Source organism: Acanthaster planci, linkage group LG21, assembly GCF_054643075.1.
Source record: "Acanthaster planci isolate LZ-2023a linkage group LG21, COTS_SCS, whole genome shotgun sequence".
Classification (NCBI taxonomy): Eukaryota; Metazoa; Echinodermata; class Asteroidea; order Valvatida; family Acanthasteridae; genus Acanthaster; species Acanthaster planci.
Genome location: NC_141797.1, coordinates 3,767,595 through 3,784,983, shown reverse-complemented (window position 1 = coordinate 3,784,983; position 17,389 = coordinate 3,767,595). Strand labels below are relative to the sequence as shown.

Genomic DNA, 17,389 nt, shown 5'->3' with positions numbered 1-17,389 from the left:
ACACTCTGATAATACCCAAATAATCTCAGCACCTACAGTGATCTAACAAGAATCTTTATCAATGCAGGTACTGAGCAATGTATTCAAGTGGGTTAACATTCCACTGGTAACACTGTAGCAACTGGTAATCAACGCCCATGGTGTGAAAGCTGATTGACAACACCTGGTACCCGGTACTCTGCTGCAATTGAAAGGCTGATAACTGCTAGCAGGCCCATTGCCTGACCAGAGACTGGGAACGGCAGGAACACAACCCAAGAACACTGTTGTGGGAAAAGGATCAAACACCATCTCCTCGTCGGGGTTTTACAGGAACATACAGAAAAACTCATGAGATTTTGAAGTTCGAACAGCTGCAAAAAGTAGAGAATGGCTTACAACTTTGCCAACTGTCTGTGTCGAGTCACTGAGTAAGCCTATTCAGACACTCACATACATACAATGATGTTTCTCCATATATGTGAAGTTTAGTACCATTCATTTTGTCCATCTTCTCCTGATTACTGGCATACAGTGTACATGTATGCAGCCCCAATCATTTAAAAAATAGCTGACCATTAACAAATTACTTGTACATCAAACTGGAGTATCAGTTTGGCTTCAAGAGGCAACATTACCACCTAAAAAAGGTATTTTTTAGTGAAAACTTCCCAAGTTTTGAATGCCATTTTGTTAAATATTTTTTTGGGTGGAATGACATCGCGCAGCATCTCTTCAGCAAGTGTCTGCATCTTGATGTCTTGTGGACCGTCTGTGTTACAAACGACCATACAGAATCCAGGCTAAAGGGAACTGTGTAATTCAGATTATACATTATTTTGGAAAAACATGTCTCCCAAAAAAAATGATTTTATTCAGTAGGAAAGTGAACGATTCTTGTGACTGTTCAAGCAGGAACACCACAGTGCAGGTACATACATCAGCATCATCACTATCACTAAGTATCAGATTCACAAAAATGCTGCACCCCAGCAAAATACATGAAGGGTGTTAATGGTTGTCAATTTGCGATTGCATGCCTTAGCGAAAACTGCTACTAACGTTAATCGGCCAACAGTCAAAGAGTCAAAGTCGAGCTTCAACTGGCCAGTGATATTTTTATGGTCTATCAATCCTTGCGCGAGAAAGATATCCAATGTGTCCTCATCAACTGCAACTGTTAGGCCTATCACATGAGTCTATAACATGCGCTAACCGTGTCGATTCGTCACCAGTAAACAGGTGGTATAGACCATTTTTCTTCCAACAAAATGTCAAGTCCTAACTGCTAAATGAAATGAAATTCCACTAGTTACTAGTATACTCACGACTTTGACGGGATTGTATGGGATATTTGGGGACCCCGTTCCAATAGTAGAAGGGAGACCTACATTTTAACTTTTGGATTCACCTTGGTACATGTACATGCAGGTGATTATGACATCATGCTCAATAACTGTAGGGCTGATGTTGTGAAAAGGGGACAGGGTTTGAGTTCAGAGGGAACTTGAATGTATGAGGAGAAACTGTGAACGTTTTACACAACACACAGTGGATTCAAGTTTGCATGGTTGATGTATCAGTAAGGAAGTTACGGTACCTCCAGAACGGTGGGGTCTGACGTCCGCTCTGCTCCCATGAATGGAGCGGAGCGGACATTGGACCCCACAGTTCTGGGGGTATAAGGAAGTTACATTTTCTTACAATTTTCAATTCGAAATTTCCAATTAATAGGGTAAGCGCAATCAAGAGAGCATTGCCTTTGGTTTTGGGGGTATGACCAAGCTGACCCGTTTTACAAGATTACTTAAAATGACAAAAAATGGGGAGCCCCCAAATATACAATCCTCAATCTGCCCCGAGCTGAAGTGTACCCACTCAGAGCGGATTAGCGCAGGTGGACTCCCTGACCATACTACGTTACGGAGGGAAGACAACGTCCAACCTGGGCTAAATCCTCAATTTGATTGATTTTTCTACAGGGAAGTTCGGGCAATAAATTGAGAAATAATCCCTAATGACGGATGCAAGCTCGTTGGTGGTGTCAGATGTTGTAACTTGTATCAACTTTTGCGGTTTGACAGTTTCAGCTAGGCCTAACACGCTAAAGTGAATGACCAGTGCTAACACAGATTATGCCCACACACATGTCGGGTACAGCTACGTGTAGGTGGGTAGCCCTACGACCTTGTTTTACGGGTTACCTTACCCGCTGGCCCTGCATCAATGCATGTCAAGCATGTCAGTCAATAAAATACGTCCCCTGCCGACTGGAAATTTTCCAGATTTCAAAGAAATGATTTACCGCTTTTATGGCTTCAAGTTGCCCGGTGTATCCTGGTTGTCAGGAAAACACTAACCGACTTCAGATTGCCCTTTCCAAATCGGATGAAACGTCTACGTTTGTTAATGTTGGGAAGACGTCGACCGCCTCCGAACGGTGTATGCACGAGTGATGCGCATGGGCGTTGTTTACAATTGCGCACCTACTTACCGCGCCGTGCCCTATGCATGCCGACCGCAAAAGAACCACCTCCCGGTCGCTTTTCTGGCCGTGCCCACAAGCCGTTGGTGATATTGACCAAAGACCATTGTGCAGCGCCCTCGTGGAGGCTTGCAGTGCACCGCCCTATCCGCTCCGAACAGAACAAACGAGGGCGTATTTTTTTTGGTACTCGCCGAAAAGGGGTGCACTCAATCAATTCAAGCTCCATCGAAAATAGTGTAAAATCAACAAAATTTGGAGCCCCATGGCAGGCAACTGAAGCCCCTGAGGCCTCTCAAACATAAAACAGTGGGTTGTTTGGTCCTTCAGATTTCGTTTGATTTTCAATTTTGAATAATTTAACCAACGATTTTTTTTATTATCCACCAAAAACAAACTCCCCCCCAAAGTGAATGTTCGCAAGTCTTCTGAGCAGTCGTTTTTTTCAAAGGACACCCCTCACCTTCCGCGGGCTCTTCTGATAAATTTTCAATCACATTTTGTCTGCTTTGCCCCAAGACGGGTGACCCTGAATCTACAGAGATAATTCTGGGCCATACTGACACAATCCCACAATTTCTAGGCTCAAACAGACCCCTCTTCTTGAAAGAATCTGTAAGGGGTACTTTTTATGCGCCTCTGCCTGGTGGAGAATTTTCCTTGAATTGGGACACTGCGCTCATAGGCGCGCCATTTTCGCTCACAGTTTTTCTTGACAACCAATCCCTCCTTTATTGGTCCTGTAGACAGAAGATGCGTTCACTTGGCAGAATGTGAGATGCTCTCGGAACTGCCTGTGACCCCATAGAACCTGAAGCAGCTGCTCGCTGGAAGTTTGTTGGGGGCTCACTCAAACTGTTCTTGTCACTGGTATCCACAGCAGAGCAATCTCCAATGCTACTGCTTGGTTCTGGTAGGGAAAAAACAACAAAATGGTCGACCCTTGCTCCGATTAGGTAGCCTTTACTCGAGGTGTGCGTCACTACCTGGACACACGATCCACACGCACGACAAAAACTACCAGCGCGAGGACAAAGCTCGTGGCTTTGCAACTCGCGCTACCGGGGAAACATTCGTTTTAAACATATCAGCTACGGGTGTAAATAAACACGTGCCATTACTCTGTACATGTGCACTTTATTCAAAAGACGCGCTGTCATTCACGTATTTTGTAGCCTACTTGAGCGTTGCATTTAGAATGCATACTTCGATATCCATTCTATCTGATTTTGAATGTTTTACAAGCACGCACATGGATTCAAAATGTCTGCGCCCAGGACGGCGTCAAATTTTCTCCACGTGGAGAATGAGCAGTTAGCGCTATACTTTTTATATCAGAGAAATATGGAAGGGCTGCGTGGCACCGTGATCTGAACCTGCTTACCCTGAAGAAGCTACTCAAAATTACCGAATGCTCGGCTATATTTCAGAGCACTGATTTGATATATTCTCTACTTTTTATATCCGGTTCGTAAGTGACTTGGTCACCGTAAGGCGGACGCGTCATGATTTGCAGGCTCCCATATGGTTCCATGGTTATGTAAACGACGATCAATGCATGTAACTCTTATGTGCAGTGCACGTGCAGTGGGCGTGGTTTAAACATCTTTGGTTTAAACTGAAGTGACGTCACACTTACGAACCGGATATTAGCTCTATGGTATGGTACAAACTCACCGAAAATGCACGCAACTTTCATGCGCGTTAGACGCGGAGCGTCTGTCCGTCTATGACGGTGTTTATCGACAAGAATAATAATATCATATCAAATGTGATTGCCGAGCTTTCGGTAACTTAGTACCTTCTTCTGTGTAACGGGCACAGACAAAAATACAAGCACATAGGCCATTTTCCAATACTCAACTTCGGCTCCGTCTCAGGCTGCAACTGTTTTTTTTTTTTACTAGCTGACTTTGAAACTGTAAGCACAGTAATCAGTCTAACAGTGCCACAGAACATCAAATAAGATGCAAGAAAGCCAAAAATTACAGTAGTCCGATGCAATTTAACGCTTCAGGCCCACAATCGGGGATTCAAGTTGGTTTTGGGAACGAAACCTGCGACGGAGACGATGTTGAGTATTGGAAAACGGCCCAAGACGGGCAGCTCCTATTCAAAACAACGGCGGGGTACGGTAACCGAGACGGCACCCGACTAAGTCCAAAAGCGTGGCAAATTCACCCTCGGTGTAGGGAATTTACACATAGTTGAATTCCAGCCATAAAATGCCATGAAGGCATTTCATGATTGTGAAAATATCCTCTGTTTATTACTGTGGTCGATGCAGGTTCCAAACAATGCAGTTGCAACATTTGAAAAGAAGAGATAGCAGTACAAAAGAGTAAAAAAGGAAGCGTCTTTTTAGAGCGCATGTAAACCCACCCGTGCCCATGCATTCCCAGTGTGTCACATGCAATTCGCACTGAACGCACTGCCATTCATCGTTTCGCCCACTGCTCGCATGCTCACGCTTTTCAATTGTTACACGCGCCAGACTGGCGGTCTATGTGTTTATATGGCTGTGGGAACGGGATACCATGCTGATCTGAACATTTACGAGTGTCCGCAGCTACCTATAACAGAAACCCAACCAACAAATAAAATGGAAAAAACGAGAAAGCACACATAAAAAATGCACTGAAATCATGAATCCCATATCTTAACGGTACCCAAAGATTTAACAATTTTGGCACAAGAAACGTGAAATCTGTTTTTTATTTTTTTTTTTAGTTTTCAAAGCAATGTTCATTGTTTTTATTTTTGAAAATTTCTGCATCAAAACCTTGTTAAAACTTTCATTATCATACCCTATAGCGTTAAGAGTACCCCGGGTGTTGTTTGGGGGGGGGGTCACCACTAACACTTACAATGCCACAGTGTTCAATCCTAATGTCCAGTATGGGCAAATTCGAGCGACGTCAATAGACAGTAGTTCACTACAGTTGAGGTAAAACCGTCCGAGTGATGGATGGTTTGGACCATCCAGTCGATCATTTGGGACCGCTGATTACCAATAACCAATTCAATTTAACATCACGAAGGGAACCATTCACATGAAAATAATTGTACGAGATTTCAGTGACCGATGTATTGACGTAACCAAGTAACGATGAGATTGAAAACATAATAAATGGCCGACTAGGGTCGTTTGAGTGTAAACTGGTCTGTGCGTGAGCGTTGTGACTGGTTGAACTATAACTTGCTCTTTTTGCTGGGGAAAAAATGCCAATTTTTCTGTTCTCCCGTCCAGAAAATTTGCTCAAACAATAAGCAGATTTTATCTTCTTCATTTGTCTGGAAAGATTGTCCCCTGTATGGATGTGCAAGCGTGGCATACATACTATAGTGTGGACCTCTGCACAAAAGAAGTCCACATAATGTAGGGTGTGATGGCATTGTGTGGACTCGCACATGTCCACACAGTGTTTTCCCCTCTCTGAAAAGCAGTTTCAGTGGCATTTTGGGGGCAGGGTTATCGGTGGCAAAATGAAGAGGAAGAGTCCAGGAAATCATCATCAAAAATCCAGCCCGAAGGAATTTTCCTAACGGGAAAAAAACTTTCCCACTAAGTTATCTTAACCACTGGAGAACACACACAGGTCCACACTTCGTATGTGAAACAAGTGTGTGTGGGGGGGGGTGAATCTGACTGAAAAAAGATAATTAACAAAAAGAATGGTATTTTTGTTTGTATTTTTGATTGATTTGGTTTGTTATTCCTTTTCTGCCGACTGCCGGTAATTTCACACCTCTGTATCCCTCCATAGATGAACCAAGCATAATCACTCGGTGTATCACCTCGGCGAATCATGTATTTACGTTAAACCTATACTGACTTTTAAAATGTCTGGATGACGTGCCCCAAAATTGAGTTGCCTACGTGTTGTGACTTGCCAGCATTGGCAGGCGGGCCAGCAATAATTCTTTACAACCTCTTCACACAGGACTTATTCATCGAAAAAAAAACACACGTTGATTTCAAAGGTTATGGAGTCAGCCATTCAGTCAGCAAATTTCAATACGGGTAATTTCCCCAATGAGAAATCCAGTCTTACGACAACATTTCCTGTGGTGAAGGCCCAAAGAAAATGGCTACTTACTCTGCTGGGCTATTAATACTGATTAGCAATAAAATGTACTCATGTGATCAAAATATTGAGAAACAAGTGAGAAATACAATCTGATATACCTCGTCAATTTCGTAATAAAATAAAACAGGAGCTAAAGATCAGAGCCCTACGAGTCAAACATAGAATTTGTCCAACTTTAGTCGAGTAGGGGAACTCCACAAAATGCAGTCAGATTTGTAATTCGGTTTGGGCAGCACTGGTTTGTCTACAGATTTTGGTCATCTGCTGCCTCCGTTGTGAACTGGAAGAACTCGACCAAGCTGCTGTAAGTTTTATTTCGATGTTTTTATTAATTGCAGCCAAATCAGCTCATTGTAAATCTTCGAACAACGCTTTCATTCCAGTCGATTCTTTTATTGCAAGAGAAGTGAATCAGAAGTACGCAAGTGAGAATTCAGCTAAACAGAAAACACACTCTGAACCGGAAGGAGTGTCACACCATAGGTTACATTCATTATAGGCTTATAAGGAGAATGAGAAAGCTTGCCTCTATTCTTCCGGTACCTGTTGTTACCGTATAGCGTAGTAGACATGGTCACTATCCGGTTCCTAAGTGTGCCGTCACTTCAGTTTAATTGAACCACGCCGCACTGCACATGCACATAGTGTTAAATGCATTTATCGCCGTTTACATGGAACCATGGAACCGGAAGTTAACGCGCAACTTCAGCGATCGTCCAGTAGGAGCCGGCAAATCGTGGCGCGTTCGCCTTTGTGACGAAGTCATTACGAACCGGATACCTAGGAATGCACGTATATTTGACGCGCACGTACAAAGTCAAATCATTTTTCACTTCATAGCCGCCAACCAGGATTGTCAGAAAGAGTTGCATCTGTTTCGTTCATATCCAATATCAAATTTATACATGGTTTCTTGGTTTTTTTTTTCAATTTTCATATATCTCGATCTACAGCTGGCAGAATAGGTGTACACATAGCCGTGATTTCGTACTTTGTTAAGTTCTTCGCCGGAGGATGGTAATTTGAAAAGTGCGTTGTCCGGTTGTGATTGGCAATATCTGCAGTGGTGTGGTCATTAACAAAGAACGCGTAGGCCATAAAGCCATGGCTGCAAAGGAAGAACAGCAGCACCTTGAAACTAACACAAGAAATGGCTCACCGACGAATGAAAATCGTAGCGTGGGAAGTCAGCTGGAACACTCGCCGGAACAACATCAAGGAACCCAGCGAAACTCCACCTCTGAAAACTCGGAGCGACGACAATATTGGGAAATCACGACAAGGTGTCGCAGGGACTGGGAAAACTATCTTCTCCAAGCAGCTATCCCAGAATTCCAGAATCCAAACGACGGCCTTGATAATCTGTCAGAAGCAGTTGCTGTCAGTGACCATGGAGGTAACCATGGCAACGGAAGTACTGAACCTAGTCTCAGCCACAGAACAACGGATAAACCAGACTACACCAATGCCGCCGAAGAAACATCACAACTTGGAGTCAGTCCTGGGAGCATGACACTGCGGTATTTCCGTGGTAGCAGGCGACATTAAAGTTTTAACCTGTGGACGCATGTAGTCCTACATGAAGGGATAAGTGGCAAATAAAATATTTATGCATTTCCAATCATGACATCAGGGCAAGGTGAATACACTGCGCTTAGAAAATTGGTAAGATCGGTGGTAGGTTCCTGTGGTTAATTGAAACAGCCGTCGGCCTACTGAAGTTTTATACATTAAAAATTGACCACGTGATCACTAATTAAGTTACATTGATAGACACATGCCAGTTGTTTTAATATGAAATGCTAAAGGAGTTTTGTAAATTTCTCTTTGTGGCACCTGCTTCGCCTGATCCCTCCGACTTTAGGTTGTAGTTTCAAAAAAAGTCAAGCTACATAATATGTCATAGGAGTACCACACTACATGTATCTGGTCTCAAACAGAACATGGGGGATTTGCATTAAGTTAGAGCAGAAATGATTCTGTGCAGCTCCAAGTAGTTTCGACGTCAGATACGAAGCCGCGAAGGGAGACGTACGAAGCCGAGTTGGGTACGGTTTTGTTAGACAGTGCGTTTATACATTGCGCCCTTCTCCTTACTGCTCAAAAGGAATCTTTTTATATAACCCATCCAGAAAAAACCACGACAGCCCCATTAAGACAGAAATTGATTCACACAAGAACTCTGACTTGTATTTAACTCTCAAAATTAGATTTGTATTTGTTAGGTAAGTCTACCCATTTTGAAGACTGTTTTTGACTTCGAAAGTTTAAAACCTGGAGTAACAACGCCCATGCATCGGTGACGTATCTATGGGGGATAGGGACGGGAAGTTCCTGCTGGAGACATGTTGAAAATTTTGAACCAGCAATACCGCTTTTTTTGGGGGGGGGTCAGGCGACAAAAAGTAGGCAATAAGTTTTAGAGAAAAGGTCCTTATTTTACCGTGTGGACCCAGACCCTGGATACGCCACTGCCATGCATGCTTGCTATTTCATGCCAGGTCTAAACAGTGTTGCTTTAACGTACGGCAGCATAAGTTTCTTCAGAATATCAACTGTCATAGGATAGTTGGCACATGACTTTCACCATACTCCAAGTACGTACTGACTTGTTAGAATTAAAATACATTATGTGTACTTCCACGAAGCATCTGTCATATAGGTATAATTCCTCCCCATTTTAAACGTTTGAAGAAACCAAGTTTAATGCAATGCAATTATTTGTTTAAAATTAAGCATACATAAAGTATATCAAAAGAACGCTCCCATAATAAATCATTTACAGGTAATGTTTTTGGTTTACTTTTGCATCATTCTACAAACACTTTTGTTCTACAAACCACTGCCTGTTCAGTTTTTCTGTATTTCCTCTATAAACATATTTCACCAACTCCAGACAAATTACACCCACAGCCTAAATTATCAGTACGGGAAGAAACATTATTTTATTGCTTACTTCTTGTTTACCCCGGGAAGACCTGTCAGTGTCAAAGCATTGTTTTCCGTAGGTGCCCAGCAATTACAATCTTTCAAAATTGTCTGATATTAGTTATGAGTTAATAGCCAAATAATTACAAATTCAATAGTACACAGTACTGAAAACAAAGTAAAAAAAATATAAGGCATATAAGACACATAAAAACAAGAAAACAGACAATAAGAAGTTAGCAAAGGAAACTAACACTAAAACAAACATCAAAACAAAACTGGGGGAGGGGGCACAAAAGGGGCACCAGCGTTCAGTGAAGTGAGGGGCAAGTTTTTATTAGCCTCGTTCAATACCCATTCATCCGTGGTTTTTTTTGGGGGGGGGACACCGGAAATTTGTGGATGAGCACCACTGGGCACGTCCCCCATGCCCCCCGTGGCTATGCCACTGTTGGCAGAGTATTAAATGCACGGGTTCAACGATCCACAAATTTACGTACCCTTGCATTACATGTTTGAAAAAAATCGAAATTTTCTGTGCACAAATCGGTGCAACATTGAGATTCAGTGCCTTGGATGACATCATAGTTTTGCTCATGAATATGCAGATCTGCAATAGTATAAAAACACAAAAAGCCCCAAAATGTCGGTTGAAATTGCAAAACAAAAAGTCTCGTTGATAGGATCAAAGTCGACTAGCAAACTCATTGTAGCTAGTATAGTATCAGCTAGGGTAGAACCAACATTAGCAAAGAAACTATTAAATGCATTTACAGAGTCCAATTCAATAGTATTTCATCATCAGATCTAATATTACCTTTATGATAATTTTTATTAGAAAAAATAAATTAGACAAAATGGTTTTAATAACTTTCCATAATTTTCTTGAGTCAGATAATGTACATGTAGTATACATTACAACTTATAAAATAAACTTGGATTTCTTTGACTAGAATAGTGTGCGACACAGTGCCGGTAACAGAACACGGGCCGCGGGAGATGCAGGCTACTTTGCCAGGGAGAATGGACTTGGACCTTCAGCAGGCCGACAACGTTTGTGGCGTGCATGTGACGCCTAACCCCGCATAATTACAATCTTTTATGCACACAGTACAGATCAAAGTTGTATACTAGGCATAATTTCCAGCCTTTCCCAGCAGCGAACTGTTGCAACTGTTTTTCTGTTACAGTCTACGGCATTTCCCTGTAAACAATTAAGAGAAAGGCACAGCTGGCGTGGAGGCCGCATTGCGTTATCAACAATTTCCCCTATGTTTTGCAATGTATGATAAACAAAGCGGGAGCGGCATATTGCGTGCGAGGGGAATCCCCATACGGCGACGCTGTGAGTCAATACTCTCCGGTACCTACATGTGTACGTTACTTACCGTTACTTTTGATAATACGTGTATCTCGCGACGATAAAAACTACGTCTCTTGCAAACATGGATCAGATCCATGGAAAACGTGGATCGTCCAGGATCACTGCGATTAAGTGCTTTTACTTGATGTTGTTTTGGACGTAAAAGTTATTTCATTTTCAACACGTGATGATGCACGGCAAGTCCTACAACAAATAACATCCACTTCAAGTTGAACACTGTCACGTAAGTATGTACATTAATGAATGGTCTTACCAAAAACCTTAGCCAAAGTAAAGTTAACGTGTACACAGTCTCGTTTTTTCAATACATATCAGTGTATTTCAAATGACTTCAATTCAGCCTTGGTTGTGTTTCTGCTCTTTGCTCAACATTTGCTTATGATGAGAGTTGGCCACTGGTCGAATGTAAATTGCTAAAATATTAAGTCCACCGGTCCACTTTGGTCATGGCAATTCTGTTGTGGTAACATTTGCATCTAAATTGCTCATTATAGGCTTAAGTGATCCATTATCATAATTGATCTTTAGCATAATTGATCCACATACTGCACAACTCTACTTTAAAAACACTCCTCATATGTATTCTTAAACATGCTTTGCTTAATTTGGGCAGCAGGATTGGAGAGGAATTGGTTTGTTTTGATCATTTGGGTCATAAGTTGCTCCCAACACAAGAGAACAGTTATCAGCTGTCCAGTTTTATAGTGCTGAAATAAAAGAGTCAGTTGATAGTATTACTGATATGGTGATGATGTTAAAAGCTCAGCTAGTCATCCCTGTCAAGTAACCCCTTACAGTTGGATGGCTGAGTAGGTTTGAGTCACACTAAAACCAGCTTCAGATTCTCTCCAAATCTCTCTCATCTATAAAGGGATTTCTATTTGTATTTTACTTTCTTGAAAACATCAGGGCCATATTTTAAGACATTTCCTTTTGGTCATTTAAACTCAGTGACATCATCACCACTTCATGGCCACCATGGAAAGAACTCACTGCAAAATCTGTGAAGTACACTTTACTTCTGAAAGTCATGCAGTGTCTCACTACACTGGGAAAAAGCATAAGAAAAAAGTGGACTACACCCGACCAAGACTTGCTGGGACTGGGAGGAGTCGGCACTCGCCTCATTCTTCAACCAGTGAAGTTGATGCAGACCAGTCTCCATCTCCAAATCCAGATGTTGACCAATCAAGAGATAGTGACACTTCACCTATAAGATCATGGCAATCCGATTTTGACAGTCCCAGCAAACCAAATGAATCAGGTCATTATTATTACTGCAAAATCTGCAGCAAGAACTTCTCAGGGCCAGCACCAATGAAGCAGCACATGGAGGGTTCTGCCCATGAAAAGCAACTAAAAAAAGTTCGCAGAGCAGCAGGCATCTCAAAACTGCAAGTTGAGGATCTCTCAGCACAACCCAGAGTGTCAAATTTCACTGGGATGGAGCCCTCAAAGAAAGAATCTTCCCTCAACTTTCAAGCTTTTCCTCGCCAGGCTAAGAAATCCTACGGTCCTCGGTTGAGACACTCGGGTATGGGCTCCAGTCAATTCCTCTGTGGGGAAAGGGCCACAATACGAAGTGATCTGATAAACATATGCATGGAGAAGATCAAGTTTGAAATGTCCCGGATCATCCCCATTATTGCAGAATCTGTTGTGGATGCCGTGCTGAACAGTCTTCCTGACAATGCTGCACAAGAAACTGATGCAGGACAAGATGTTGCAGATAAACCAAAGGATAACTCCGCAGATATGGATAATACAATCTCCACTCATCCACCAATGGAGACAATGAAAGGTTGTAGATCAGGTGATGAGTCTGGAGTTTCTCCTGATACTGCATACGGGGGTATGCCAAATCACAGCAGTGCAGGAGATAGTGCCCAAAATTCTGATGATGACAGCCATCCAGACAGCCAAGCCAGACAGAAACAACTTCAAGAAGAGATGGAAGAAGTCGATTTAGAAGGGAAGAAGGCTTCACATGCAGGTCCTGATCAAATCACAGGTGGATCTAGTAAGCAAGGTTTTTGTTACAACCGAGGAGATTTGGGCGAGTATTCTCACATTGAAAATGACTTGGATGGGCCTCGCTTTCCTGGACATCATGGACAAAAGCAGAATCCGAATTTCAGGAATATCAGATCTATAGGCAGTTGCAGGGGGAATGCCAGTGACTATGAAGAGAAGGTAGGATCTGATGGCAATGGTGGAATTCGACTAGGAAGTCAATCACAGCAATACGTGGATGCAGGACTGAGACAAACGTCTTTTAGTTTGGAAAGGGCTGTCAATGAAGGTGAAGAAAATGTGGCAATGGAGTTTGGCTTTGGTGAGTTAGGAACGGAGGAGCGATACTGTAGCATCACATCTCAAGATCTTATGGACTTTGGGGAGCAGAGGGATTTAGAAAATGAGCAGTATTACCCTCGTGTTTCCATGGCAACCAATGGGTCCAATCTTCAACAAAAGCAAGTCCACTATACTGCTGTGCAGCAGCCATACAGCACAAGGTGTGCATCAACTGACGAACACACACTAACAAATGTCCCCCAGCTGAAAATGGGGAGTGGTCCCCCCGGATTGCAAAGCTATGCAGTTTGCTTGTCACCACATGATCATCCCTGTGAGCTTTGCCCAGAGGAGCCACCCGAAGATGGAGAGACATCTGATGTGAAGGATCTCATGAATGTGGTAACTGAAATTATCCGTGAACTGGACATTCAAGCTCAAGACAATACTCCTCCATATCCAGTCCACGCAACAACTACTGAGAGTTCTATGTACACCATAACAACAGAGCCTTAACAAACTTGCTAAACCTTGGCATTTTTGTCATGTTTGGCTCCAGGCTTAAATTTATGTAATTTCAGGCCCTATTTGGGCACTTTAGCACAACAGTCGTCCATTTTTGCATTCAGAATATGAATGTCTCTGAGGCTAAAGTTTGAAGTACATCTCTCATTTGAGCATTAAAAGGCTACACTACAGTTGTCTTATTATGTAAAGTACTATGTGCATTAACAACCAAAGTGCTGTTCAGTTTGCAACTTGACCGTGCTTCCCTCTAGCTTTGAAGCATACTGTACTTAGTGCTTTACAAGATACAGGGAGCTTGTTTTTCAGGTAAATTCCCCACCTTCACAAGGTTGTATGGGAACTCAATCCAGCATTTAAAGTGTTCACAGGACGATTTCTTAGTGGAAACGTTTTTTATAAATGCTCGATTTTAAGATAATGAAGTTCAAAATAATGGACATGAAACACATACAAAAAGGCGTTAATTCTAACCAAATTGATCAAATATCCAATCCAATGAAGAGAATAGGATTTCATTGGTTTTTGGAATGGGAACTTCTTAACTTAGCCGTCCTACTGTACAGAAAAAAAATTGCCCAGGTTGGTCTGCCAGCCAAAAATCAATTATGCTAAAAGATCTGCATACGTTAATGGACGTGTAGCAGGGGAGTGGAATCGGTTTCTGTCATGTGTTTAAATAATATGAAGATTAGATGAAGTCATAGAGCTGTCAAATGGACCTTTCCCATGAAATATGCAAATAAGGCAGGTACATACGCATTACTCTCACTGGTTGGCAAAGTTGCTTAAATCTGTGACATAATACAAATCTCCATGCCTGTGCAACTATGAGCAAACATACATGCCGTTTCTGTACTATTATAGTTTGACATGAGTGCCAAACTTAAGACACGTAACTGTTACCTTCTAACCTCAGAACACTGGAAACTTCAATTACATGTAGTTTTGAAAAAAGCATGCAGAAGTATTGGACAAAGGCTGTAATATGGTTTTGACTGACCTTCAACACGCCAGGTAATGCTTACAGCAGCGCTCCTACACTGCCGACAGTTTTGATGGCCGTGCTTGCCAACCAGTGGTAGTAGGGTCCATGCACCTGTCTAATTTGCATATATCATGGGAAAGGTCCATTACTAGCTTGCGTTACATGTAACTTCTCATTCCCCTGAGTGGAACCAGCCCAAGTACGGACATTTGTGCATTTGCAGAACACAATGACATAAGATAAGACAAATTTTGAATTATATACTCTAAATGCAATGCCCAAGTATAGCATGGGCCAATAACATAAAAGTACATTTTTTGTAAGCAGTGTGTCATTGGCACATGCTTTACTTGGGAATTGCATTTAGAGTATATAATTCAAAATTTGTCTTATTTCATTGTGTTCTGAGTGATGACAACAGCTAACAACAGTTTAACCAGTGTCACCCAAATGAAGGATGGCTTGGACCATTGCATTGGCCATTTGAAATAAGGCCTTGGGGCATGGTCAACCACTGGTTATCAATAACCAATTTCAATGATCAGTAAGGAGGGAACCTCCTGGGAGAACATTGTGCAAGATGTTATCAAGACGGCCCAGAGTTGCAGCACAGCAAAAATTTGAAGGTGACTGTTGTGTGTGTGCCTGTGTTTTCAAAAGTAATTAGCCACTGGTTGAACTATACGTAGTTGGCATCCAAATTTCATCCATAGGGCGTATGTGCAAGCATTTCTGTTTGTGCATACCAGAGCAAGATGCTTATTTATTGACTGCATTTAGCTTTTTGGCATATCAGTTTTAATGACATTTAGCTTCAGAATACAGACACAGATATGCAAATAGCTGTACTAAAGCTTTACTACATCATCCGTGCATGGCAGGCTTCACTGTGCAAAGCTAGTTAACGCTCTTGTTAATTAATATATCTCTATGGATAAATTACATGCAGTATGTGAACAAATAATGGCAACCAAAAAGTATGCAAGTTGAACTTCTCAATTGTGGTAGATAGGTGTACTTGTTATATCCGTAACTCTGTTTTTTTCACTGGCTCAGAACGATCACTGACAGGGCGACATAAACTGCATGTCACCCTTACAATTTGACCTCACATCAGCCTGCATTATTATTCGCATGCAGGTTCCTCACAATATCCACGGTAGTGGGCCACTAACCATTAATGTTCAAAGATTCCTTTGTCACCCTTAATTTCTCTTAAATAAATGCATGTCAAAAATCAAGGCAGAGATACGATAAAACAATTGTTGACTGCTGTGAAGTGGGATATGACATTCTGAACATCCTCACTTCCTCAGGTACCGTAGATATAATGCCCTTGGCTTTTTCTTGGAAGCTACAAGCATGCATCCCCTGGGTTTCAAATTGTGATATTCCACATCACAGCAATCAACAATTGTCCAATGTATGGCCAATAGGCCCTACAGATCTTTGTATGCATCCATTTCACAAGTAAATTATGAGTAGAAAAGTTGTTGCTCAGAAGGTATTAGTGTATTTCCTGGCTTAGGCATTATCAGAACAATTGCATGTCCTTTTTTTATTGTAGTGTTGTGTATTTCCTGGCTTAGGCATTATCAGAATAATTGCATGTCCAGGCTTTTTTATTGTAGTGTTGCAGTTTTAAATGCATGAAAAATTAAAGTTTGGGCCTTTTATGTATGTTATCTTGGTCAGAGGTGGACAAACTTTGAGCAGTTACAATATTTGTGTAACATCTCATTCAGTCAGGAACATATATAAGACAGAAATTCGTTAGGTGCAAACTTTTCCACCTGTGAGCAATTTTCAAACATGAAATGTATTTATACTGTTCTTGAGAAGTACAACTTCATGTACCAAAATATATTACAGGTTTAATGTCTACATTAACCCCAACACTCCCAAGTCCTCCAATTTTAATACGATTTTATATACACCCTGGGGGTTAAGGTTAAAATATACATTTTAAATTTATAAACATATACATGGAATATAAAACAAAATCTTGCACATAATGAATCTTAATTTATCCTTTTAAATATTTGAGTCGTTGTATATGGAGTGTAAAAATTGGCGTCTCATGTGATTGAACTATTGCTAGCACCATCGTACATTAGACTTCAGCATTTGTAACACTGTGAATGCAATCAACTGTGTGGTTGCCTTAGCAAAACTTGTTATTAGCACTAGTCTTGGTTCAAGATGTACGTGTAAGTAATTGAGAATGGACTATAACGGCACTGCTCTTCTTGATTAATGAAAGCTGCTTTGACTCACCTGTTACTGTCACATCTTAGATTTCTGTAGGGACAGGGCGTGGCAGAGATGTACATTAGAGCGTTGGCTGGAATTGTGCATTATTAATTGGAACCATTAGCAACTTGTGGTATTACACAGAAATAATGCCTGATATACATGTAGTAAACTGTTGTTGGCATGCACATGACTTCAGTTCTTGGAACTCCGATGTGATATCAAACGTGTTCCCTTTTTTCCCCAAAGAGCAACAAAGGGATGAGATTTGTCCCAATTTCAGGATTTTCCTGATGTTAGGAATTGTCAAACACTCTCCTTTAAAATTGGGTAAACCTTTTGTTTACCATTAAGGTGTTTCTACGAATGTAAGTTGATGTAGAACATAGGAAATAGATATTTTAAGGGGTGTCTTAAGGCAAGTACAAATGTATATCTTAGACATCGCTGTGGGGCCCTCA

General features: G+C 41.5%; 2 protein-coding genes and 1 long non-coding RNA gene across 7 annotated transcripts in view; 1 reads left to right on the top strand and 2 right to left on the bottom strand.

The window, feature by feature from the left end:
• Positions 1–2,451, bottom strand: part of LOC110981620 (epidermal growth factor receptor kinase substrate 8-like) — an 85,657-nt gene extending 83,206 nt beyond the window's left edge. For 2 of the 4 annotated variants that reach the window (XM_022239326.2, XM_022239334.2), the window contains exon 1: positions 2,285–2,450. The gene's annotated coding sequence lies outside the window, so the exon portion shown is untranslated. Of the gene's footprint in view, positions 1–2,284 lie in introns of all 4 variants that reach the window. The other 2 variants (XM_022239335.2, XM_022239333.2) reach the window with 2 other exon arrangements.
• Positions 2,285–4,219, bottom strand: LOC147795696 (uncharacterized). The gene is made up of 2 exons (XR_015423655.1): positions 4,142–4,219; positions 2,285–3,374 (listed from the first exon to the last, which is right to left on the bottom strand). It is a non-coding gene; the product is annotated as an uncharacterized LOC147795696 (long non-coding RNA).
• Positions 4,220–9,495: 5,276 nt separating this feature from the next.
• Positions 9,496–17,121, top strand: LOC110981606 (uncharacterized). Of its 2 annotated transcripts, none has more exons than XM_022239296.2 (2): positions 9,496–11,090; positions 11,819–17,121. In XM_022239296.2, the coding sequence occupies exon 2, from the start codon at positions 11,837–11,839 to the stop codon at positions 13,676–13,678; it is 1,842 nt and encodes a 613-aa protein (XP_022094988.2). In that variant the 5' UTR covers positions 9,496–11,090; positions 11,819–11,836; the 3' UTR covers positions 13,679–17,121. The 2 variants fall into 2 exon arrangements, with proteins under 2 accessions (XP_022094988.2, XP_086987293.1); XM_087131167.1 differs by having other exon boundaries at positions 9,496–11,094.
• Positions 17,122–17,389: the final 268 nt, after the last annotated feature.

Excerpts from the sequence above, each read along its gene's own strand:
- LOC110981606 (XM_022239296.2), top strand. The coding sequence starts at position 11,837 with ATGGCCACCATGGAAAGAACTCACTGCAAAATCTGTGAAGTACACTTT.